At 42.3% G+C, this 25774-nt stretch overlaps 1 protein-coding gene across 1 annotated transcript in view; it reads right to left on the reverse strand.

Annotated features, from left to right (window-relative positions):
- Nucleotides 1-25774, reverse strand: part of RYR2 (ryanodine receptor 2) — a 765551-nt gene that overhangs the window by 354146 nt on the left and 385631 nt on the right. The window contains exons 15-17 of the mRNA XM_042907783.1: nucleotides 23935-24118; nucleotides 20612-20747; nucleotides 5706-5801 (exon numbers count right to left, since the gene is read on the reverse strand). Coding sequence (XP_042763717.1) covers nucleotides 5706-5801; nucleotides 20612-20747; nucleotides 23935-24118 — 416 coding nt within the window. The remainder of the gene's footprint in view (nucleotides 1-5705; nucleotides 5802-20611; nucleotides 20748-23934; nucleotides 24119-25774) is intronic.

The raw sequence follows: 25774 nt of genomic DNA on the forward strand, positions 1-25774 counted from the left end.
CTATTAAATTAGTAACCTTTAACCGCTAATACATTATTTCAAACATTGAGTGAATATCTTTGGAAATGTACACTCAGTTTCCCTGTCTTAAATGACCCATTAGCATCAAACATGATTTTACATACTGTAATGACCCAGATCATTATTAAAACACTAGTCATTATAATGAGCTCTAGACGAAGTCACAGAAGTAAATGAATGAATAAGTTATGAAGGAGTGGTAGGGTCAATGGGTACCGACCCCAACAGCTATCACAAAAGGTTGTCTTTACACAGTCTGCAATATCATGGTGATTCTGATTTAATGTTTCTTGTAAGAGTCAGGTGCACAATGTCCTGGCTATACCCATAGCTGGCTTTCTGCACAATTGAAAGATCTGAATCAACCAACAGCTGAAGTTGCCTTCTTCAAAGCTACCTCCTGGAAAACCGTCCCTTTCTGTGATATCATTAAGTGTTGCCTAAACAGTTGGTATCATTCCAAAAGGTTAGCTATGATTTCTGCATTGCCAACAGTGGAGAACAATATCCTGTGACCTCCTGCATTTTCTAACTCGATTATTCATACCTAAGTACGTGTTTAGGGGGAGGACCCTGGCACACAAGATTCTGGGACAGATTATTCACAGGTTACACATTTTTCCCTTTGAGAAATGATGAGCTTATGCTCTCCAAGAAATAATTGTGACATCTTTGGAAGCTTTAAACGATTGTATTTCGGGATGCCTGGATGGCTCAGTCCATTAAGTATCCGACTCTTGATTTCGGCTCAGGTCATGATCCTGAGATAGAGCCCCATGTTGGGCTCTGCGCTGACAGCACGGAGCCTGCTTGGGATTCTCTCTCTCCTTCTCTCTGTGCCCCTCCTCCACTTGTGCTGACATGCTCGAGCTCGCTCTCTTTCAAAATAAATAAATAAATAAGGTTAAAAAAATAAACTATCATATTCCTAGGTACCACATGCTGTATGGTACGTGAGCATGAAGCTTAGGCAATTCAAGACCCCTGAAAGATTCCTTCTTCTGCTGAAACCCAGAGGGACCTTCCTTCATGGGACTTACTCAGAGTGGAGAACAATGGGCAGGAATCTCAAAGAAGACCACGTTCACCCCTGCAAAGCTATGTGTGGGATACACTGTACAAAAGTAAGACTCAGAGAAACTATGCAGCCCCCTGACCGGCAGACCATTTCAGTCAACTATTCCTTGAAGTTCCCAAATAGCGTTCCAAGTGCTAAGAACATCCTAAGGAGAACCCGGCATTCAGAAATACATCAACTCAATCAACTGGACTTGCTCGTGCAAATCTTTTGTCTTTTCAATTAAATTTGGCCCAGAGACATAGTCACACATGAAGCCTGGGGAAAGGTCTACTTTATCTCTTCTTCTCTCAAGAAATTCATAGTGGCTGTTCTTACCGATGCTCCGATAGAGCCTTAGGCACTAGAGATACTAGTCAACTTTTGATGACGCACAATGTGTACAAAAGGTTGTGTCCACCGCTCTTTCTGAGCCTTGCTAACATGTAAGGAGATAAACAGTGGTTGGCTGGGGAGCAGACACTGCCAGGGCCCTGATCAAACCCTCACGCTCTGCATTCAGTGAAATTCCAGCAGCCAAGTTCTGCATTTCTTTGCTTGAGGATTTGCTCTGATCACAGCGGCAGCTGGAAAAGCCACAGAATTAACACCCCCTGGGAGCAGCACTGCTCAGTGACAGAGAAAAGTTGGTTGTAAACATCTTGTCTCAGCCCTCAGGTGGGAGAACTGTAGGGCTCAGTTTCCCAGAACTCCCCAAGGGAAAAGCTCCAGCTACACACGGTGGTAACTTGCTTGTCAACACACCCTCTCTGACCCCTTCTCTACCGAGTCTCACGGTGACTCCCTTCCCAAATAAACCTCCAGTCCTTTTCTCAAGGTCTGCGTCTGGTGGTACCAGACAAATGTACTTCATTAACACAACCTTTGGCTGGCCTTTTCAGATCTTCATCAGATTTCCATTTGAGTCCGTACCAATTTGACTTTTGTCCACTGGACTTTTTTCCCCCCTTTTTTGGAGAAAGAGAGAGAGAGGAAAGAGAGCATGCTCACACATGAGCTCTGGAGAGGTGGCGGGGCCAGAGTGGGAGAGAGAATCCTAAGCAGGCTCCACTCTCAACATGGAACCCAACACGGGGCTTGATCCCAGGACGCTGGGATCATGACCTGAGCCAAAATCAAAAGTTGGACCCTCAACCAACTGGGCCACCCAGGCACCCCTGTCCACTGACCTCTTCTAAAGGAAACCTTGAGTTCCTAGGGTTACCCCTCGCTCTGCTCTACTGTTCACATACAGACACAGAGACTAGCAGTGCAGCTGGAAACAGATCAGCTGAGGTGATCATGTTCAGCAGTTTCTGAGAGTAAGATGATGCATATATGAGCACTCAGGAAACAGTTACGTACGAATGAAATAAATTTATCTTATGCATGTGTGTATATGGTATGATCTAATGATATGCATATCGTTACTGTTACTGTCTCTAAAAACTAAGCAACATTGTACCTTCTCTAAGAAGAAAAGTAGTTCATTAAAAGCATAAATGTAAGGACAATAGAGAAAATTTGTTTTAGTGAAAAATATTTCAGAGATGTACAAACTAGGAGGCTACAAAGCATAATGAACATACTTTAAGTCTGACGTATGATTATGAGCTAGGGGTTCATCTTTGCTGTAACAATTAATTCTAGTATCTACAATCATTCATTTAAATGTTCTATGCCTCAATTTCCCTTCCCTTAATTTTTTTGATGTTTATTTTTGAAAGAGAGGGAGAGATAGAGGGAGAGAGCATTTTTATTTTTTTTTTTAATATTTATTCACTTTTGAGAGACAGAGAGAGAGAGCAAGTGGGGGAGGGGTAGAGAGAAAGGGAGACACAGAATCTGAAGCAGGCTCCAGGCTCTGAGCTGTCAGCAGAGACCCCAACACAGAGCTCAAAACCATGAACCGTGAGATCACGACCTGAGCCAAAGTCAGACGCTCAGCCGACTGAGCCACCCAGGCACCCCTCAATTTCCTTTCCTTTAAGGTGACATGTTAGGTTCAGCATTTTCCAAGGGTCCTTCCTACTCCTGACTTTCACTGTGCTTTCTGAGAGCATGGGGGCTTCTACGTGAAGTGGAAATGCCTGTGACCAACAGCTGGATTGGACAAAGACAACAGCAAATAGTGATTTGCATCCAGTGGGAATGTGCCTATAAACAACCAAACAGAAGACTCCAGACACTGGGCTCTACTTAGCTCAGTTTAAAGGATGCTCCATTCTGTTCTTTCCTTGTCTCTCTCCTTTTTTGCTGAGCACTTTTTTTTCTGTGCGTGTGTGTGTGTTTTAAAAGCTTATTTATTTATTTTGTGAGAGAGAGAGAGAGAGAGACAGAGAGAGGGAGAATCCCAAGCAGGCTCCACACTGTGAACGCAGAGCCTGATGCAGGACTCAAACTCATGAACTGTGAGATCATGACCTGAGCCGAAATCAGGAGTTGGTCGCTCAACTGAATGAGCCACCCAGGGGCCCCTGTGTATGTGTGTGTGTGTGTGTTTCAAGTGAAGCAGTTGATTCACCCAACATTAATACTGTCCTGAAGGTTGCTGGGCTCTCTCTCTTTCCAGATCCTCCCCATGGCTAGAAAAAGGGGTCAGCATACCTTTATGTATCGACTGAAGATTGCCAACAATTCTGGACATGTTGACCCAAGAACCTATCCATTTATGCAATCATGCCATCACCTTTTTTTTTTCTTTTAGTGTTTATTTATTTTTGAGACAGAGACAGAGCATGAGTAGGGGAGGGGCAGAGAGAGGGAGACGCAGAATCTGAAGCAGGCTCCAGGCTCTGAGCTGTCAGCACAGAACCCAATGCGGGGCTCGAACCTGTCAACTGCGAGGTCATGACCTGAGCCAAAGTCAGATGCTCAACCAACTGAGCCACCCAGGGGCCCCCAAAAATATGCCATCACCTTGTTAACCATCAATTGATCATACTCCTGAGAGTTATTCAGTTTTCTCCTTATTCAAGATATTCTGTCTTGGTCCATAGTCATGCCATTGGTGCTGTGATACCATGAAAGCTGTCATTTACAATTCTTGCACCTACTTTAGCTCAACAATCTCCTTCTTTATATCTGCCACCCAAGAATTCAGCAATGCCTTAAAACTCAAAGTCTGTGACTCAAATTTCTCTTCCTCCTAAACCTTCATCATTAAAACTTCACTCGGAGACTTAAAATTACCCCCTTTGACCACAACCATCTGTTCTCCTATTCATTCCATTCCGACAAACAAACCTATCCTTGAATGGGTCTTTCTCATACAAGAGTCATGAAATTGTTTCTGTACTGACAGGTATATTCTTAAGTGAATCCAAACATCCATTCATACATTCATTTCTTCGTTTGTTTAATAAAAACTGTCCAACATCCACTAGGTGCCAGATGGGATGGTAAACCCAAAGATGAATGAAATCGTGTCTATAGCTTCAAGGCGTTCATTGCTCGTGTAGGAGACTGAGAGAAAAAAAATAAGTAACGTAAAGGGGCATCGGTGGTATAGAAGGGCAGCTGATAAAATACTGTGCAAAGAGAGAAAGAAGCAACCAATTTCAGTCTGGGGTGTTGCTGATACAAACTGTGGTGTTGGATAAGTTCAGGAAGCCCTGGTTATCAGAGTTAAGTTTCTACAACACCAAAATAAGAATAACATACTTACTATGTTAGAGAGGGAGAAATCAGGTTGAGTGCTTATAACTATTTTATGATTATACAGACAGTTTATTAGTATCTACTGAAACATTAAAAAATTTTTTTTTAAGTTTATTTATTTGAGAGAGAGAGAGAGAGATTAGGGAGGGGCAGAGAGAGAGGGAGACACAGAATCCGAAGCAGGCTCCAGGCTCCGAGCTGTCAGCACAGAGCCCGATGCGGGGCTTGAACTCATGAACGGTGAGATCGTGACCCGAGCCGAAGTCAAACACTCAACCGACTGAGCCACCCAGGCGCCCCTATTGGAACATTTTAAAATAAAATATTATGCTGTGTGATTTGGAAAACTAATTTTTTTTTCAAATCTGTCCAAATAATCCTTTGAACACAAGCCAAAAATAGAAGTTCCAAACCACTTTTTTGTTTGTTTGTTTGTACAGTACATTTGGAATGAATGATTTGAAAAAGAATGAGAATTCTGGCTCTTTAGAAGCTTTCAGGGCTTCATTTTTTTTAATGTAAATGAACAAGATATCGTAAAATTGCTTTTCAGAAATAACTAAGAAAAATACCAACGACTGGACCACCTGGGTGTTTCAGCTGGTTAAGTGTCCGACTCTTGATTTCAGCTCAGGTCATGATCTGATGGTCACGAGATCGAGCCCCACGTTGGGTTCTGTGTGCTGACAGCACAGAGCCTATTTGGGGATTCTCTTTTTCCCTCTCTCTCTGCCCCTCCCTGGCTGTTGCTGCTGACTCTCTCTTTCTCTCTCTCTCTCAAAATAAATAAACTTAAAAAAAAAACGATTTTGTCAATAAGTAAAAACTTCAACCTATTAAAAGGAAAACACTTACATTGCACCGACGCTCTGTTTTTATCTTCAATTTGCTTTTATGTCTTAAAGGACATAAAACAGGAGAAAATAGTAAGGATATATCATGACAAGGAGATAATCGGAAAACATACCAGAAGAAGCTTCCAGTCTTTCCAATCGGCTGATCAACCAGTCCAGGGAGCCAGAAAATTGGGCACAGTTTTTACGATTTCCTCTAATTAGAGCCGCTGCAAAAGAAAAAGAGCAGACTTCACAGTTATGTGATTTTCCAGGTTAAAATGCAAGGGAAGTTGCTAGTGGCCCTGAAATGGTGGATCAAGAAGAAAATGCTTTGGCTTAAAACATAAATATATAGACACACCTACGTGGACAAAACTGAGATACTTTTTTGAAAGAATTGATATTTATTAATAGGGACTGAAACAAAACACAGCTCATTAGAAAGAATACATCTTGAAGAAAGTTACATTTCATATTGGGAGGAAATAATAAAGGATAATGGAAAAACCAGTGTCCTGGGAGTTGCCTCACCTGGGCTCTAATACTCTTTGCATTTAATTAGCCAGGAGATTAAATCATTTAATTTCCCTAGAGCTCAACATTCTCACCTCTATAATGAAGAAGTTAAGAGCACACCAGTTTTCCTGAAAATGGAGCACAAAATACTAGGAGATACACCCCGGTAACTGTAATAGGCACATAGACAGATACAATTAATTAAAATGTTACCTGGAAAAAAGGATGGGAGGGTAGATGACTAGTAAGTCTGAAACCTTCTGCTTTCCCCCTGTATCTCCACTTCTCCTTTAAAAAAGATTCACCACCATGCACTTGAAGGATTCTGACATGCAGTCAAATCGCCTGTTCTGTGTTTAACCTACTGTTTCTGACACACCTTTGACAAAAGAAACCATCTTCTATGAAACTCCTACGCGACCTCGAGGATCTCCTTCAATCCAATGTACATAATCCATTTAAAACTTCCAATGATTCAAAATCATGCCATTCTTTCAAAGCAAATCTGGTGAATATTTTAGGTTAATTCATGAGATTGTTCAGAAACTACAATTGTCCACAAAGGGTCGGTGAGATGGTGACAGAATAGGGCATTTAATGGGAAAAAGATGTCACCATAAGAAAACAATCACTATTTATTTTTTTTTAATTTTTTTTTTTAACGTTTATTTATTTTTGAGACAGAGAGAGACAGAGCATGAACAGGGGAGGGGCAGAGAGAGAGGGAGACACAGAATCTGAAACAGGCTCCAGGGGCTCGAACTCATGGACTGTGAGATCATGACCTGAGCCGAAGTCGGACACTTAACCGACCGAGCCACCCAGATGCCCCAACAATCACTATTTAAACTCTGCTAGTGCCAGAAAGCAGTTTGAAGAACGCAAGTTTCAGAGCCCCTGTGGTGACAGAGCATAATTAATGTTAGACTTCTGTCACATAAACTAAACGTTGGTACCTGACCTCAGAGTAAGAAAAGAAACAGTGACAGCAAAGACAGGAAGGTCTATTCTTACAACTGTAGAAGAGCTCTGTGCACAGAGCCGCAGGACATTTGCACAAAGAGTAAACAATGATGCGCTTAATTACTTAGACTCCTCTCTCCCTCTGGGGCCAGATGTCCAGCAAGAGCCAGCAATCAGCTACACACACACACACACACACACACACACACACACACACACAAGTGACAAGTGCCAGGGACAAGTGTCAAGGATGAGGTGTCATAGAAGGATAAGGAGTCCAATGTGTTCGGCAGGATTTCTAATTTTAACCCATTAGAATATCTGTTCATGACTTACAACAACAGCCACTGAGGGAGGGTATAGGGTAAGGTTTCTGAATCTTTACAGAGTCTCATTTGTTTAAAATTTAACTCACTCTTTTAATTTTACCTCTGGTTTTTAAACCTGAAGATAGTAAATGTTTTCTTTAAAGGACAGATGTTAGAGATAAGGTGATTCTTGAAGAAGCTACAACGTAAAAATCAACCCTTTTAATAAACCATGAAACATTAAAGAAAATCATAGAGTAAACCACACACAGAAAAAAAAACCTTCATTAAATTTGCTGCAAACACAGGGCACCTGCGTGACTCAGTCGGTTAAGTGTCAGATGTGGGCTCAGGTCTGATCTCATGGTTCGTGAGTTTGAGCCCTGCATCAGGCTCTGCACTGGTGACGGTGGGGATTCTCTCTCTCTCCCTCTCTCTCCACCCTTGTCCTGCTCACACTCTCTCAAAGTAAATAAGTAAACTTAAAAAAATTTACTGCAAACAGAAATGGCATATCCCATGACATTGTAACTGACAGCCCACTGACAACAATGTAACCAAACTAGAAATTAGTAAGAAAAGTAGAGACAAAAATAAAACTCAGCCACTTAATAATTTAAACTCTCTCATTAATAATTTTTGAGTCAGTAACAAATCAATACCACAATTACAGAATATCTAGTAAATAGCAAAAACAGAAATGTTAACCTAATAAAATCAGTGGTCTATGGTCAAAACTGTACTCAAAAATTAACCACTTCCACTGCTAAGCAACAGGGTGAAACGTGTTAATTAAACAGCCTTTCAAAATGTAAGAGAGAACATCAAAAAATATAAGTAAAATAGGAAAAAGAAATAAACAGCCAAAAAGAACTACATTAGAAATAGAAAATGTGATCTATGTAATAAATTAAAATGGTAAAATTAATCCACAAAGTCAAGATTTTTTTTTAATGATTATTTATTTTTGAGAGAGACAGAGCGTGAGTGGGGGAGAGGCAGAGAGACAGGGAGACACAGAATCCGAAGCAGGCTCCAGGCTCTGAGCTGTCAGCACAGAGCCTGATGCAGGGCTCGAACTCATGAACCGTGAGATCAGGACCTGAGCCAAAGTCAGACACTTAACCGACTGAGCCACCCAGGCACTGCCAGGAATTTTTTTTTTAATATAAGCTAAATATCAACTGCTTTAATCATGAAGGAAAAAGAAAAAAATTAAGAATAAACAGGAATTATAAACACAGTCACTGTATCTCTGTACCAGAACTCTGAAACATCTAGGAAAAAGAATGGTTTCCAATTATGCATATGTATACTTTTTTTTCCACCAAAACTGACCCAAAGAAGAAAAGTCTAAATTGAAAAATAAAGCATGATTAATATTGAGAAGTATGTCAAAGACCAAAAACTTTTTTCTGTATTCAAGAAAAAAAGTGATTTCTAAACTACACTATTTTAAAGTAAAGAAACTAAGGAAGCCTCCCTAATTATTTTATAAAGACAGTATAACTTTGATATCAAGACCCAAGAAAGAAAGTATGCATATAAGAAAACTAGAGGGAACTCTTAATTACGAATACAAATCCAAATATCTTCTATAAGGATAGTATTTACAAATCATATTCAGCAATGCATTAGCAACATTAACTCAAGTAGGGGTTCATTCCTCCAATGAGACAGAAATGTGTTAGGATGTCTGTTAATAAGTCCAAGACGAAATGTGATGATCTCAATAGACTCTGAAAAAATATATATATTTCTAATGAAAACAATTAAACTCCATAAAATCAAGTGCCTCCTGAACGTTATCAGTGTGTGGGTAGATGCGTGTGTGCAGGTATGTAACATGGCTTACAGATAAACGGAGGGTGTAAAATCTTACAGTTCAGCAAGTTAGTTAAGAAGAAATCAGTTAAGTGAGTTTCCAAAGTAATTGAAAGCTGTGCTGAGAATTATAGGAAAGTTCATCATGATACAGTTTATAAGAGCAAAATACTGGAAACAGTCTGAGGGTGCACTACCCTACCCTTCAGTAGGGTAGTATATGTCCACTAAAACCTGGTGAAGGGTTATAGCTACTGCCAAGAAGAGATGCCCCCAATACAGAAGACAGGTGCAAACAAATGCTATAGAATATTGGTCATATGATCTCATTTTTGTGAAGTAAGTGCATATATTCAATGTATATGTATACATGTATATGTATAAGTATATGCAGAGCATGGAAAAATGGTGTTTTTTTTCAGAATATTTCTTGGAAAATGAGAGCTGCTTCTTTGAGAACTATATCCTGATAAGTTCCTGAGACAGAAAACAGAGACCTTAAGGAACACTGATAAAGGTAGGACTGCTATCCTGCATCCAAAGGGGACATTTTCTTATTTTAAAACAGGAAGGAAGATGAATGGAGCCAGGAGGAAAAAAGGATCATGCTCCGTGACGTTTTCCTTCACAAGGACTCCCTCTGGAGTCACAACAACTTCCATCCCAAAACAATCACAAACGGTCAATACGAATGGCAGTTTGCATGCACCTGTGAAGAGGTGAAGTTCAGCATGCCAAGGTACTACATAACCCTGGAGAGACAACAGATGATAATGAAGAAGCATGAAATGGAAAACAATGTATCCAAATAATCCCCCAAAACGTAGAGACATCAAACCGAAGCCTTGAGCTTGTCTCAATCCCTAAAATTGGAATGCGGACTGAGCTACCTAAGCCTTCAGGAGCAGAGGGCCACAACTGATGTCACAGTGATGCGGGATGTGCATGGGTGTGAACACATCAGGCTATTATTGTATGTGTGTGCATGTGGGTGTGTGAAGTGTTTTATATGTGTATAATGTTATAGAGATTCACAGAAATGTTTTTATTTATCTTTAATTTTTTTGATGTTTTTATTTATTTTTGAGACAGAGCGAAAGCACGAGTTGGGGAGGGGCAGAAAGAGAGGGAGACAGACACCAAAGTAGGCTTGGTGCTGCCAGCACAGAGCCTGATACAGGGCTCGAACTCACACGCCGTGAGATCATGACCCGAGCCGAAGTCTGATGCTTAGCCAACTGAGCTCCTAATTTTTTTTTTAATTTTAGAGAAAAAGACAGAAAGAGAGAGAGAGCAAGAGCGAACATGAATGGGGGAGAGGTCGAGGGAGAAAGAGAGAGAGAATCCAAAGCAGGCTCCATGCCCAACGCGGGACTCGATCTCACGACCGCGAGGTCATGACCTGAGCTGAAATCAAGAGTCGAACGCTCAACCGACTGAGCCACCCAGGTGCCCAAAGAAATATTTTGAAAAGGTTATATGCTAAAATGGGTGGTTATGTTTTAAACGTAGTTTCTACCTTTTTTTCTTTTATCACATTTTTTCGTGTTGAATAACTAACTAAACCTCTCAACTTTATCCAACCAGAATATGAAACGCAATATTGGCCATCCACCGAAAAATTATTAATGTCCAAGAGACTCCATTCTGCATCTCTTACTCGTTTTGTAACATCGCTGTGTCCCCATGCTTTAGTGTCTTTAAACTCTGAGACTCAACTTCTCAAAATACTTGGAGAATCAGAAAACTACAGGCAGGTTAAGATGCAAAGATCTTCCAAGAGTACTCTCCCTTTTAAAATTTACTGAACAAATAGTGATTACCTACTTTGCATCTGGCACTGTTCTGGGAGTAAGAGATATAGCAGGAAATCAAATGAGGTTCTCTTTTGGAGCTTACATGCAAAGTATGGAAATACCAAGTGAACGGTTATAACGTAGGCAAATGAGGGACCAAAGAACTAGAATCCACAAAGATTTTTAAAATTTTCAGATTAACAAGCGGTTGCTCCTAAATCCTGAAAAGCCTAAAAAACAAATACACAAACACACAAAAACTCGAGAAGGCCGTTGACAAATCTCAGAGTGCTGTGCCACAGAAACTTCTCGGAGAGCTTGAGGAGGCATCCCTGCCATTGGGGGACCGTGCGAACTCAGGTTTGAGGACCGCCTGCCCAGGAAGTGGACGGGGTGGGAGAGGCACCGACCCAGTGTTTTGCGTGGATGGGTCTCGATGACTGTGTTGGGCCAAGAACGCACGAGCACTTCTCATGGATCCTGGGGGAAGAGCATCTCTGTGGACTCATTCTGAGTCTACTCAGCACAGCCATCAGGAGCAGCAGGAAGACTTCAGGAGAAAGAGGCTGGAGGCAGGCTACTAGACACGCATGGCCGAGCAAGGAGCCGCAAACAGCCACCTGAGAACAGACTTGCAGCTGTCCCGTCCCGTGAGCAGGGCCTTGGCTAAAGGCATCTGACATGCCCCCCAGAGAAAGGCAGTTCCCACCCCCTGCCAGCTGTTCCACTCCCCCCCACCAAGGAGGACAGCTTTAACCTTCTGGCCAGAGCCAGAGATCGGGCAGCCACACAACCAAGAGAAACTAGGCTATGTTCTCTCCTCCCTCTCCACCCTCATCAGGAGGCAGCCGAACAGCTGGCTGGTGGAGGACACGGTGAGGGGAGACAGCCGTGTGTTCCTGCTGGCACAGCTCATACTGGGGCCAATGCCTCACAGGCAATTTCAGTTCCAGAGTCCACGCTCGGGGCCAGTCGATGCTGCTCCCCACCAGTCTCTTTCTGCCTGAACCCCTGCTCTAGAAGAGATCAGGAGGAGGGGTCTCGGTCAACATCAACAGATTAAGAAAGTATCTCGGGGTGCCTGAGAGGCTCAGTCAGCTAAACTCTGAACAAAAGCTGGTAACTTCTGCCTCCTTAAACGGGCTGCAGCCTATCCTCTTTGTTTCATACTTTGAACCTTCATTAAATGAGTATTCATTGGGAGGGTTTGCCAAAGAGCCATTTCTCAAACATCTTTAGAAAATCATCCTGGCTTGCAAGCCTCCTGCAGATTAACTGTGTGGATTTCAGAAAAGACATATGAAAGCCAGCCATGGCAATGCTTTCAAACTATGAATATTGGTGTCTCCGGAACACTCCACTCCCTCCAGGAGGCGGGCTCATCAGTCTGCCTCTGTCGTTCTCCACCTACAACGCATATTAAATAGATCTGTGTCAAATTTTAAAATTGTTATAGATTATCATTCCCACCTGCTCTCTCCATGCTAAATAAACCTGCTGAAGAAAAAGAAGGTGGCTTATTTCACACCAAAGTCTACGACGGGATCTACTGTCTACCTAGCTGGAAGCATGGGAAGGAAGCTTAACAGACTTGGAGTTAATGATACTTGGGCCACACTTCCTGATACCTGGGTAAAGAAGGACAGTGAGGGGCACCTGGGTGGCTCAGTCTGACTCTTGGTTTCGGCTCAGGTCAAGATCTCAGGGTTCGTGAGTTCAAACCCCGCATTGGGATCTACGCTGACAGTACAGAGCCTGCTTGGTCTCCCCCTCTGTCTCCCTCTGCCCACCCAGCCTCTGTTTGCTCGCTCGCTCACTCTCTCTCTCTCTCTCTCAAAATAAATAAATGAACTTTAAAAAAAAAGAACACTGAGATGTAAATATCTTATCACCTCCAGATACTGCTACAGATCTGAGGCTTTCACAGCCACACTGAAGTATCCGCTCACGTATAGACGGCTACTTATCTTCTGATTACACTGACTTCAGTGAAAATTACTGGCGGCAGATGGTTCTTAAGTCAACATGAGATTATATATTTTTTTCTAATCATGGAATCAGTGTTCCTGACAACAAAAACAGAAAATCAAGAGTAGTCAAAGGAACAGTTAAACCACAAAATCTCTCATCGCTCTGTGTACCCCGAACACCCACCAGAGAACCTACCGTGTGTATATTGAAAAAGAGCCTCTTGGGCGCCTGGGTGGCTCAGTCGGTTGGGCATCCGACTTCGACTCAGGTCATGATCTCGCGGTTCGTGAGTTTGAGCCCCATGTTGGGCTCTGTGCTGACAGCTCAGAGCCTGGAGCCTGCTTCGGATTCTGTGTCTCCCTCTCTCTCTGCCCCTCCCACGCTTGTGCTCTGTCTCCCTCTCTCTCTTAAAAATAAATAAACATTAAAAAAGAAAGAGAGTCTCTGAGTGCCTGGGTGGCTCAGTTGGTTAAGCGTCCAACTTCAGCTCAGGTCATGATCTCACGGTTTATGGGTTCAAGCCCCGCATCGGGCTCTGTGCTGACAGCTCGGAGGCTGGAGCCTCCTTCTGAGTCTGTGTCGTCCTCTCTCTGCCCCTCTCTGCCCCTCCCCCACTCACGCTCTATCTCTCAAAAATAAATAAACATTAAAAAAAAGAGAGAGAGCCTCTTTAGATGCATGCACTAACATAAATAGTCTATTTCTTCACTCGACTGGAATTAATTTACTAGCTTTCCCTTTCATCCTCAATTGTGTAGCACAGTGCCATTTACATTAATGACTCTTTTCAGTTATAAAAGTAATGTGTGTAAATAGAATAAATATCCAATGGAAAAGTAGAAGTCCTGTCTCCTGAGAAGCAGCCACCTAGCCCTTCTCTGTGCATCCTTCCTTAAGTGTCCAGTGTGTACAAGAATGTATCTTTCTCTACATATTTCTAATGCAAGGCAGTTGGAATCTTAATGTTAATACAGTAATCTTATTCTTAATACAGCAAGCATCTTGCTTTTTTTCACTCAATACCATATCCTAGATGGCCATGCTAAAAAAGAACAGCCATCTGGCGTGTTTTATACAGTTTTCCTGATGATACGTTTATCTCAATTTTCAATGATAACACAGTACTACACTATTACTTATGGAACCAATCCCCTGTTGATAGAAAAATTGCTCTCAATTTTATGCAATTTATAAACAATTTTGCAGTGGACCTCCTTTCCACACTTGTACAAATATATCTCTAGAATACATTTCTTAAAGTAGAATTTCTAGAGTAAAAGGAAATACATTTAAAGTTTTACGTATACTGCCAACCAGAGTTTGTTTGGTTTTTTAAATTCCATCAATTTGCACCCCCACCAGAAAGAAACACACTACCCAACATTTCCCCCAATAACGAGTATTATCAAATCGTTTATCTGTGCTCATCTCCTAAGTGAAAAATGATCTTTATCATTTTCATTTGCAGTTATTTGTCATGTTGAATATCTTTTATTATTTTATTTATTGCTCTGGCAACTACCTGTCCCCATCTTCTGTCTGTTTTTCTATTAAACGATATGTCCTTTCCTTATGGATTTATGAAAGCTCTACATATGATAGAAACCGGGCCTTTGTCTTTCACACAGGTGGCATATTTTATAAAATCCCCACCTGTTTTTTTTTTCTATTTTGTAATGATATCATTCACCATAAACATTTTGATTTTTGCGTAGTCAAATTTATCAGTCTTTTATTGATCACTTACTGATAGGATTTAACAACAACACGTATTGGGATGGTCAAGGCAGCAAAGTCAGTAGCTGCACAGCACTATGGCTAGGCTAGCTTTATTATTCACTCTGTCTCTTACTCAACCATTAACTCCATGAGAGCAGGGATTGGATCCTGGTCATAGCTGTCCCTCACTGCCCAGATTAGGGCATCTCCCATAACAGGTATTCAATTAATCTTTCTGAACGGATGAGAATCTTATTCAAATGCAGGCCCATTGGACCCAAAGTCCACGTTTTCCAAACACGACACAGTCTCTATTACAGAGGACGCCTCTTCAGAAGACTGTAAAAGGAAAGAGATTCAAAACACTTGGGAAAAACAAATGGAAAAAGAAGCTTCCCTGGAGAGAGAGATTAAAAAAGAGAGAGAGAGGGGTGCCTGGGTGGCTCAGTCGGTTGAGCATCTGACTTTGGCTCAGGTCATGATCTCACAGTCTGTGAGTTTGAGCCCCACGTCGGGCTCTGTGCTGACAGCTCGGAGCCCGGAGCCTGCTTCGGATTCTGTGTCTCCCTCTCTCTCTGCCCCTCCACTGCTCGTGCTCTGTCTCTGTGTCTCTCAAAAATAAATAAACATTAAAAAAAAAAAAAAAGAACGTGTGTGTGTGTGTGTGTGTGTGTGTGTATTTAGAAAGTATATTCGGAACTTATATCTCTTGTTGCATAAAAAAATTAGTTTAAAAGCCACAAAAACATGCACATGTCTGAAATCAGTGTGTATTACCTTACGACATACACGATTACTATACTGTTAACTTCCTTTAAGATATGAGTTTTAGAGAATTCTAATTACATCAATTTTAAGTAATAGCTCCCTCAATCATTTCTTAATCAAATGGGATGTAAATAATTAAGGAAACATACATACATTTAAGAAATGTATACTTTATGTCTCCATATTAATCTATAACATAGATAATATTTACTGCCTATCAAACCTCTGATATAAATAAACTAAGTCTAACATTCTGAAAGTATAGAAGTGGATAGGAGGCAAGCATTGGAAGGACCGAATGCTCAGGGAGCAGGAACAAAGTGAGTGAGGTCTCAGGTGAGAAGGCAGACACCCCAGCCATGGGGCTCCAAAGACTGGAATGGGAAAGGTGAATACCGAGTATCTGAAAGTCAATGGCAATTCTTGAAGGAAATGTGCAAGGATTCCCTGATGTCTCCCATGAAGATTGGTGGAGAGAAATCATACAGCATCCAGCTATCAGCATGATCTCAAGTATTTACTGAATATCACCTATGCACCAGATGTGGAAGATACAGATGTAAGAGCTGGGCATGACTGTATTCAGAGAATGGGTAGAAAAATGGAATAGAAAATCATTTTTGGCCTGGAGGGAACTATGAAGAACACTTTATTTCCTCCATTTTCTGATGAGGAAATCAAGAGCCACTGTGTATCTACCATAAGCACCCTGCTGTATCTTCTGCGTCTTCTGTATTTTCAAAATCCAGAACTTCCCTTGTTATAGCCAATCGTTGCAAGTGAAGTTTCTTTTCTAAGGCATAGTTAAAAGGCAAAAACAAGAACAGAAACAAGTTGAAGAAGAAAGTTTTACTACATTGATGACACAGAGGATGGTGATAAATGTATCCTGAAAAAAAAAACAGGACTAATGAGAAGAAGAGGGAGAGCTGAGCCTTTGCACACATTACAACAGGTAAGCCATCCAACAATCTTATGAGGGGAATTAGTATTGCCATTTTACAGATAATATTTATGATAACAATAGACGTCACTCACTATGTGCCTGGTATTTTTCATGGAATTGCACAACGACCCTAAAAAGGAGGCACTCTAGAGTGGGCATTGAAGATGAAGAAACCGAGCTCGGCTTTAGTAATCTGTCCAAGGTCATGTAAGTGGTAGAGCTATAATTCTGAGACTCTTCTGGGCTAAAAGAAGGGTCATTTCCTCAGAGGCTGTTGCCTATGGATTAAAGATTAGAGCTTTGGTTTTTCAAGAAAAAGACATGATGGTAACAGAATAACGGGTTCAGTGATGTGTAATGAACCAACTTGATGGCCACATCTAATCTGTTATAGGGAAACCTACGCCCCGTGGGAATCTCTAATATATTTATTAAATAATTCAAACAACTATTTATTGAGCGCCAACCCCATTTGCACATGGTGCTAGGTGGTGGACAAAAGCACTCAGATGAGAATTCAGTCCATAAAACCTTTTGGATGAGTGAAGTGTACACGTTAACATTTGAGCTGGACACTTCAACTCCTTCCCCAGAATTCTCTGCAATGCTCACTTCTGTATGGCAGCCGGGCAGCCCATGGGCTTGGCCCCAGTTTCTGACGTGAGCAGTCCCCATGAAACGCTGGTGAAATTCCTTATTTCCCTTGCAGGAAGAGCTACAGACGTGTCTAATGAGATGAAAGGGGTGATTTGCAAGGGGTTAAGAAACGGCATGCTCTTTCCTAAGAGACAGTTTCCAAAAGCGGCCCTCTTTCACTTGTTCCATTGTGTGTGTTCACTTGTGCAGCACTGTGAGTGGACAGCAGGCGGCTGAGGCCACATGAGGGCAGCCTGCACTGGGGGGAGCAGACCCTGCTGCGGAAGGCACAACACACATAAAGAAACTGGTTCCGGAAGCAATGATAAAGCCACTGAGTCACACCCGCTGGTAGACCTCCAGCTCTGGGAGCCAATGAACGACCTCTGCTGTGTGCACCAGAGGCTGTAATCCGCACGTGGACACATCCTAAGAGATGCATCATTCCACCTACAACAACTGCTTCTCCCCTTCCTCTCTGAGTAGGTAAGTCACGTAAAAGTCAGATCTTCAGCCATGTTCCCGTGAAAAATCAAGTCAGGGGCGCCTGGGTGGCACAGTCGGTTAAGCATCCGATTTTGACTCACGTCATGATCTCATAGTTCGTGGGTTCAAGCCCCGCATCGGGCTCTGTGCTGACAGCTCAGAGCCTGGAGCCTGCTTCGGATTCTGTGTCTCCCCCTCTCTCTCCCCCGCCCCTGCTCTCACTTTGACTCTCTCTCTCTCAATAATAAATAACCATTAAAATTTTTTTTAATAAATTAAAAAAAAATTAAGTCATAAAACCACTTCCGATGAAGAGTGTGCTCCCACCCAGCATTTTGTAGAGTTTATTACTACTCCTTCAGTAGGTTCTAAAAGAATCCAATTTAATCCCCAACGAACTCTGTCAAGTAAAAGGAAGATAGGCTTGAGGGATATGTGGCCCAAAAGGATAAAACTGAAATGTTGACTTTGCCGGATGAGACGTTTTCTGTGATTTGAGAAAAATGCATTATATTTCTCTCTGTCCATCTGTGTTACTTATGGATACAGGAACGCATGGACCCAGTGAAAAGAAAAAACTAACAGACTATGGAAAGAGCTGATGTGAAAATGGAAGTAAGACGTGCATCACCGAGATTTGTCTGCAACAGCACACTCTCTGCACATAACCCTTTCCACCCTCAAACACACACAGAGGAGACCCCTCTTTACCCTCAACACCCAGTTTGTCATAGAAACAAAGCCAGCGTTGGACCCAGTGAAGAGGTCAAACTGTGGTAGCAAAACCACTACCATACTCCAGACGCTACCAAATGCAGAAATTCGTGCTGTAATTTCTTCACTGACAAAGAAATACTGTCCTTAGGATTTGGGCACCATAAAATCCTTATCCTAATGATTTCATGGGTAAAATAATCAATCCAGGGGGCGCCTGGGTGGCTCAGTCGGTTAAGCGTCCAACTCCGGCTCAGCTCATGATCTCGTGGTTCATGAGTTCGAGCCCCACAACAGGCTCTGTGCTGACAGCTCAGAGCCTGGAGTCTGCTTTGGATTCTGTGTCTCCCTCTCTCTCTGCCCCTCCCCTGATCAGGCTCTGTCTCTCTCTGTCTCTCGAAAATAATAAATCCACAATCCTAGGAAGCCTCAATATCCTGGGTCCTGTTCAAAGACACGCTAGCCAGCATTATCCCTTATTCTGAAAATACCAAACTGTATGTGTTTAATTGTTATGGCAGATAAGACAGGCCACCTGAAGGGAACAGGCACAAGAATTCTATTTGCTAAATAGTATTATTAAATTTTAGTGAGTTTCAATTAGATTATAGATAATATCTAAATATTTTGACAACTTTTCCATTTTTTGCTGAAAAAAAATGCCTTGAGACTTCTTTTCTCCACTTAGGCACACACTTTCCTACTCTATCAGAACTCGATTTGTTTAACTAGTCAACATTCACTGAGTATCTGTCATGTGCCAGACACGATGACAGAGATGGCCAAATCAGAAAAGGTGCCCTTCTTGCCTTGGAGATCATGGTCACATTTGTAACTAATGTGGTAAATGCTACAAACAAGTAAATATTGAGTTCCAAGAAAGCAGAGAGAGAGGGAGAGAGAGGGCTAGGGAACTGTTCAGTCATGCTTGAAACTTAGAAAAAATGTCAAGATTAACTTCAAAAAAGTCACGCGCGAACTGGGCCTCAAAGAATATACAGGAATTTGGGGAAAGGTGGGAGTAGGAAAATGTCCCTGAAGCGTGGATGTGGCCAGGATACTGAGAAAGTAGGTATGGCCAGAGAAAGGGGAAGGACAGAGTCAAGGGCAAGCCTAAAAGGGTTCACCGGGGCCTCAAGTCCCAGGCAAAGCAAGTTAAACTTGGCCTTCTGGAACGATGGGAGAAGCTGAGAATTTTCTCAGCGGAAGAGACACGTAGCTACAGTTCACCAGATGACTGTGGGATTGTGGGGGGTGAGGGTGAGTGGAGAGAGAGGCAATTCTTCACAGGTCTTCTGCTCTTGCGTGTCTCGCGAATGAGCCACTGAAACCTTTATTTTGGGCCATCTTTTCACGGATGTTTGTAGCAAGCAGCCTTGGAAGAGAGAGATGGTGTCTCCACCCAAAGCAAAGGGCAGGCAAGCGTATTTCCAACATGACTGACTGGGAGTCACAATCCCTTACCGGTAACTGAATGCACTGCATGTCAAATGTCCCCTTCATATTATCCTGTGAGAAGTGGGGTTTGGGGAACTGGCCCCCCAGATGCTGATATCTTGGCTTCGTCCATTGCTTTGAGAAACAAACTATCCCTCTTTATCCTACTTTGAGGCCAGCTCAGTAGCTTCCAAGTTCATAGTTCATGACAACAGACATGGAGAAGCTATTGGAATAGCCCAGACCAAAACCAATAAGGACGTATGTTTGCATACAGTCGACAGGAATGCTCCTAAACCACAAGTGTTGCTTAACATACGTCAAGCACACTTAGAAGCTGCAAACGCATGGAGAGCCTGGGTGGCTCAGTCAATTAAGCATCTGACTTCGGCTCAGGACATGACCTCATGGTTCATGAGTTCGAGCCCCGCATCAGGCTCTGTGCTGATAGCTCGGAGCCTAGAGCCTGCTTTGGATTCTGTGTCTCCCTCTCCCCGGCTCGCAATCAATCTCTCTCTCTCTCTCTCTCTCTCTCTCTCTCAAAAATAAATAAATGCTAAAAAAACAATTAAAAAAAATGTAAGTTGCAAACACAAATCTCAAAAGGACGGAAGGAAGATGAAGGTCCCTGACGAGACTCTGGTGAGGGAGAAAGAGGAGTCTTGGGGGACTAACTTCAGAATCACAAAGGAAATATCTCCTGCATATGCATTCAGGGGCCCCTCCCCCCCCCAAATTACACCCTTGATGTCTCCCTTCCACACGCTGAAGACAAATCTACTGCTCCGGGCACGGTACACATTCAGGGATGGATGTAAATACCAAACATCACTAGGATTTAGTGTAACAACAGGAAACACATTGAGCCTCGATTAAGAAGCAGGTCATAAAACTTATGGGATCGTTCTACACGGGCGTGCGTTGGCTGCCTCGAAAACCATCAGACGTCTTACCTAGCAACTCATAGAGAGAATTCAGAATCGACTTCCAAGCCTCGCCTCCTTCTCTCCCCGCCACGTCCGCGAAATGCGCCGCACTGCTATAGACATGCAGCCTGTCGATGCACTCGAGCACGAGGTTGATCATGCCCTGGAAAGTTAACAAGAATTACCCTGAGAAACAGCGATGCTGCTCACAGACGAGAAATGATGCTCAGTTGATTAATTAAAAAAAAAAAAAAATGCCTGGCTTGAAGTAAGCCTGTTAATCATAAAGAAAATTGAGGCCATGTATTTACATGACAGGAAGAAACACATTTGCATGGGAAATAAAATGTTCTTGAAGTAATGCAAGTGGCTTCTAAATCCTGTGGGCTGTTCTCAGATAGAAGCAGAAGAACAAAATCAAAATATGTGCTTCATATTTGCACGGGCAAGGTTTACTGCTAGATTAAGGAATTGATCACAACTGTATTCTACCATGACTAAACAAAGGTTCACTAAAAAATATTCCACGTTGACATAAGGATTATTTTTTTTAACTTTTTAACGTTTATTTATTTTTGAGAGAGAACGAGAGAGCAAGCGAGCACAGGAGGAGGATGGGCAGAGAGAAAGGGAGACCCAGAATCCGAAGCTCCAGGCTCTGAGCTGTCCGCACAGAGCTCAACGTGGGACTCGAACTCAGTAACTGCGAGACCATGATCTGAGCCCAAGTTGGACACTTAACCAACTGAGCCACCCAGGCACCCCAAGGATTATTTTTTAAGTTTACTTTTATTTCTGTTGAGAGAGAGATAGAGACCAAGTGGGGGAGGGGGACAGAAAGAGGGAGACAGAATCCCAACCAGACTACACTGGCACAGAGCCCGATGTGGGGCTTGAACTCACGAACCTGAGCCAAAATCAAGAGTACGTCACCTAACCGACTGAGCCACTCAGGCGCCCCTAGCATAAGGATTATTTTGAGCTGAAGGCAACTAAGAAAACATTCTCTTTTTCTTCTCCACCAGGAAGGGCGGGAGATGTTTAATCACAAGAAACAATGCCCAACGCTTATCAGCCCAGAGGCTTCACAGAGGAATCTACCTAAGAAACTTTACTAACTCACCCTCACCTTCCATTAGTTTCCGTCTGTATTTACCTTCCCACAACTTGCTGCCCCAGAGGCTCAAAATTCCTTTCCTTTGTCTCTTCGTTTTCTACAAACTTACTGTCCTTTTGTTAGGATGCTGTACAAGCCCAAGTTCTAACCACTCCTTTGAGTTGCTCATCACAGAGTGCTCCATGGATATGCAGGGTTCACCAGTTAATAAACCTCCACGTGTTTTCTCTTATATAGCTATCTTTTGTCACTCTGATCTGCAGGGCCTCGACCAACAAACCTGAGATGAGTGGAGGAAAAATATTTCTTTTCCTCCCCTGTAACAGCATGAATGAATCCTAGTTCTTAGGGTAGGCACTGTCATCATTTTTAATATTAAGCTAAAGATCTAATAAATGAATAAAGACAAGCTCATGAAAAGATAGCTTTGAAGCCAATCAAAAATGCGTTATACCACTGTGCAAGATGCTATCTAAACCTGGGGCTCCTGGAGGGCTCAGCAGGTTGAGCGTCTGACTCTTGGTTTTGGCTCAGGTCATGATCTCATGGTTTTCTGGGTTCGAGCTCCACATTGGGCTCTGTGCTCCAAGCAAAGCCCTGCTTGGGATTCTGTCTCCCTCTCTCTCTGCCCCTCTGTCACTTGTGCCATCTCTGTCTCTCTCAAAATAAATAAATAAACTTAAAAAAAAAGATGCTATTTAAATTTGAGATTAAGCTTGTATTATTATTTCTAGATCAAGGTTGCCAAAATGAGGCAAAACACACAAAACGAAGAGTTGACTAATCAAGGGAACCTATTTCACACAGAGTTGTAAGAGGGACCACGGCCCTAAGTACATTTGTCGGTTCCCGTCCGGATTGTCTTGTGCAAGAAATTGAAAAAAAATCCAAAATCAATCCTTCGAATTTTCATAGCCCAGTATTTCAGCATGGTCTAATATTTTGGCAGATGCAGGATGAAAAGGTCTCAACAGGGGCACCTGGGTGGCTCAGTTGGTTAAGTATCCGGCTCTTGGTCTCGGCTCAGGTCACGATCTCACGGTTTGCGAGTTCGCGCCTCGCATCGGGCTCTGCGCTGAGAGTGTGGAGCCTGCTTGGGATTCTCTCTCTGTCCCTCTCTCTCTGCCCCTTCCCTGCTCTCTCTGCCTCTCTCTCTCAAAAATAAATAAATAAAAACTTTCAAAACTTAAAAAGAAAAAAAGAAAATGTCCCATCAAACTCGTCCATGTTGTCACTGGCTCACGTCCACAGGTCTCCGTGCTTTCATACCACTACAGTCCCTAGACCCACCTTTTTTTTTTTTTTGGAATATACACTAAAAAGTCCTCAAAAATTAATGTTAATTTCAAAGGCTGTTGATGGAAAATTAGGAAACCGTTTTCAAACTAGAAGAAGGTAGAGGTAGGGATTGTGGGTACTCGTCAATATCCTCTAACCTTTCTTTCTTAGACACTTTTACTCTGAAACATTCATTATTCCACACACAGGGGGCACTCAGAGGAAGGGGAGCATGGACTGAGCCGGTGGCATTTGCCAGCTCACCTCTGACATCCTCCCACCGAAATTCTTCTCTATGGCAGTAATTCCAACACTCTTTTTAAAGGAGCATTAGACGTATCACTTGGTCCTTCTGTAATTCTGTCTATAAAATATGGCACGTGAACTCCTTTTTTACTGGAAGGTGCGTGAAATAAAATCACACGCGAAAACTCAGTCCATGTAAAAGTAAGAAGTGCATCTGCTCTGTCCAAGCAGAGAGGCTGGAGCTCTGTCTCTCCACAGGCGACCTGACCTCCCCTGGGCAGTTTCTCTCTCTCAACACCAGGCTCCCTGGGGACCAGGCACCTCCCAAGAGCCTCGAGAACCTGCTGACGAGTCTAAAAACCCTCCAGCTTTTCAAAGCCTGTGTTCATTCGGACACTTTGAGATACTGTGTGTCTGTAACAAACAGGAAGCAAACTGCAGTGCAGTGAATGATCAGTGCAGAAGGCTGAGCCGACAGTAAAATAAAATGCCTTTGCCAGGGGAGTGAAGAGTTTCACTGTTTCAAATTAGCACTCGCTGACAGAGACACAAAAATGATCGCAGGGTTCCTCCAAGGCCCGGTTCCCTTATGCCACTGTTTACCTGCTCATCCAACTCAAAACGCAAACCTTGTCAGAGACTCTCCCCCCAGAGCAGCGGTTTTCCGAAGACAGCAGCATAAAGGAAATGAATGTTGGTGGAAACTCACCTCTTCCTGGAAGAGATTCTGACGGTTCTTTAGAGCCCGTAATCTGTTCTGTTTGTCTTCATGCTCTAAGTGCTCGTCGGGGGGATGGAAGTAACCAATCAGGTCCTGCAGACTCAGACTCACAGATTCTATAGGGAGGTCTACGGTGGAAGCCTTCACTTTTTTGCTGAGCGCATCAAGGCCCCTAAAATACACAGCAAACATTTCTCGACATCAGCGATCTGCAATCTTACTGTTTTTCAGACCACGGATGAGTTAAAGCTTTACCCTCTCCCCCCACACCCCTGTAAAAGGAACCCATAAGAAAGGTCCTAGTTTTCCTCAAACAGCAATAATTAATATATTCCAATAAAAAATTCTAAACTTCGCCAACTATATATGATGCTATATTAAATACACCAGTATTGGGGGGGGGGGGTGCCTGGGTGGCTCAGTTGGTTGAGTGTCTGACTTCAGCTCAGGTCATGATCTCAGGGTTCCTGAGTTCGAGTCCCACATTGGGCTCTCTGCTGTCAGCACAGAGCCCACTTTGGATCCTCTGTCCCCCTCTATCTGCCCTTCCCCTGCTTGTGCTCTCCCAGAAACTAAATAAATATATGTTTAAAAAATAAAATATAGGGGCGCCCTAAAAAATAGGGTTAAGTGTCCGACTTCGGCTCAGGTCATGATCTCACAGTTTGAGTTCGAGCCCCGCATCAGGCTCTATGTTCTACTTTTTGTTTTTAGAGAGGGAATTGTTACCTGCTACATCACTGACCCTCACTGTCATTTTGTAAATTCCTGCCTGTTCAAAAATATATTCCAATGATTTTTAACTTAAAAAATTTTCTTATTGATCAGAAAACAAGAAATTAAAATGCTTTTATCTGAAAAAAAAAGTATTTAAAATCAGACTAAGAAACGTTGCATTTTCTAAGCTTTGAAGAAAAACATATTACTGGCAAAAAAATGGGTTAATTTGTTAAGCTTCCTGACATTCAGACTTTTAAAATTCCTAGTTCTGAATGTATCTGGAAAGAACTTTAAAATAGACTATTTGTAAACCACATCTTTCCAAAATAAGTTTATTTTAAAAAAATTTTTAACGTTTATTTATTTTTGGGACAGAGAGAGAGAGAGAGAGAGAGAGAGAGAGAGAGAGCATGAACGGGGAGGGGCAGAGAGAGAGGGAGACACAGAATCGGAAACAGGCTCCAGGCTCTGAGCCATCAGCACAGAGCCCGATGCGGGGCTCGAACTCACGGACCGCGAGATCGTGACCTGAGCTGAAGTCAGACGCTTAACCGACTAAGCCATCCAGGCGCCCCCAAAATAAGTTTATTTTTAAAAAGACACAACAGACACCATAAAAGAATGTAAGAATGCCTGTACTATAGTTGGTATAGTAATATTCATATTAGTCAAGACAAAATTTAATGCATACAAGATTATACTTCCTTTCCTGCTCTCTGCATAAGCCAAATCAAATGGCAATATGTTATTACAAGGAAATGTTTCTAGCTAGCTATGTATTTTAGACTTCACATTTTAAAAACAATAAGAGCCTCGTAAGAGAATTAGCTTTTTTTTAAGTTTACAATTCTCAAAAATATAATTTAAAATGTATCATCAATTATATAAGGATTACAAATAAACTTTGAAGAGCTGACTTCAGCCTTATCTATTACCTAGTTTTATTATCTCGATAAGTCTTTCTATGCCCAAAAAGTAATAGAAATGACTTGTCAGAAGAAAATTATTTCTCCTCTTTTAAAATAAAAATTTATATGCAATGAAGTATTCCTGTTCTAAACCTGTTGTCCTATTAAACTTTAGTTGAATCATAAATATATTGATAATA

This window comes from Panthera leo, chromosome D2 (genome assembly GCF_018350215.1).
Source record: "Panthera leo isolate Ple1 chromosome D2, P.leo_Ple1_pat1.1, whole genome shotgun sequence".
NCBI classification, from domain to species: Eukaryota; Metazoa; Chordata; class Mammalia; order Carnivora; family Felidae; genus Panthera; species Panthera leo.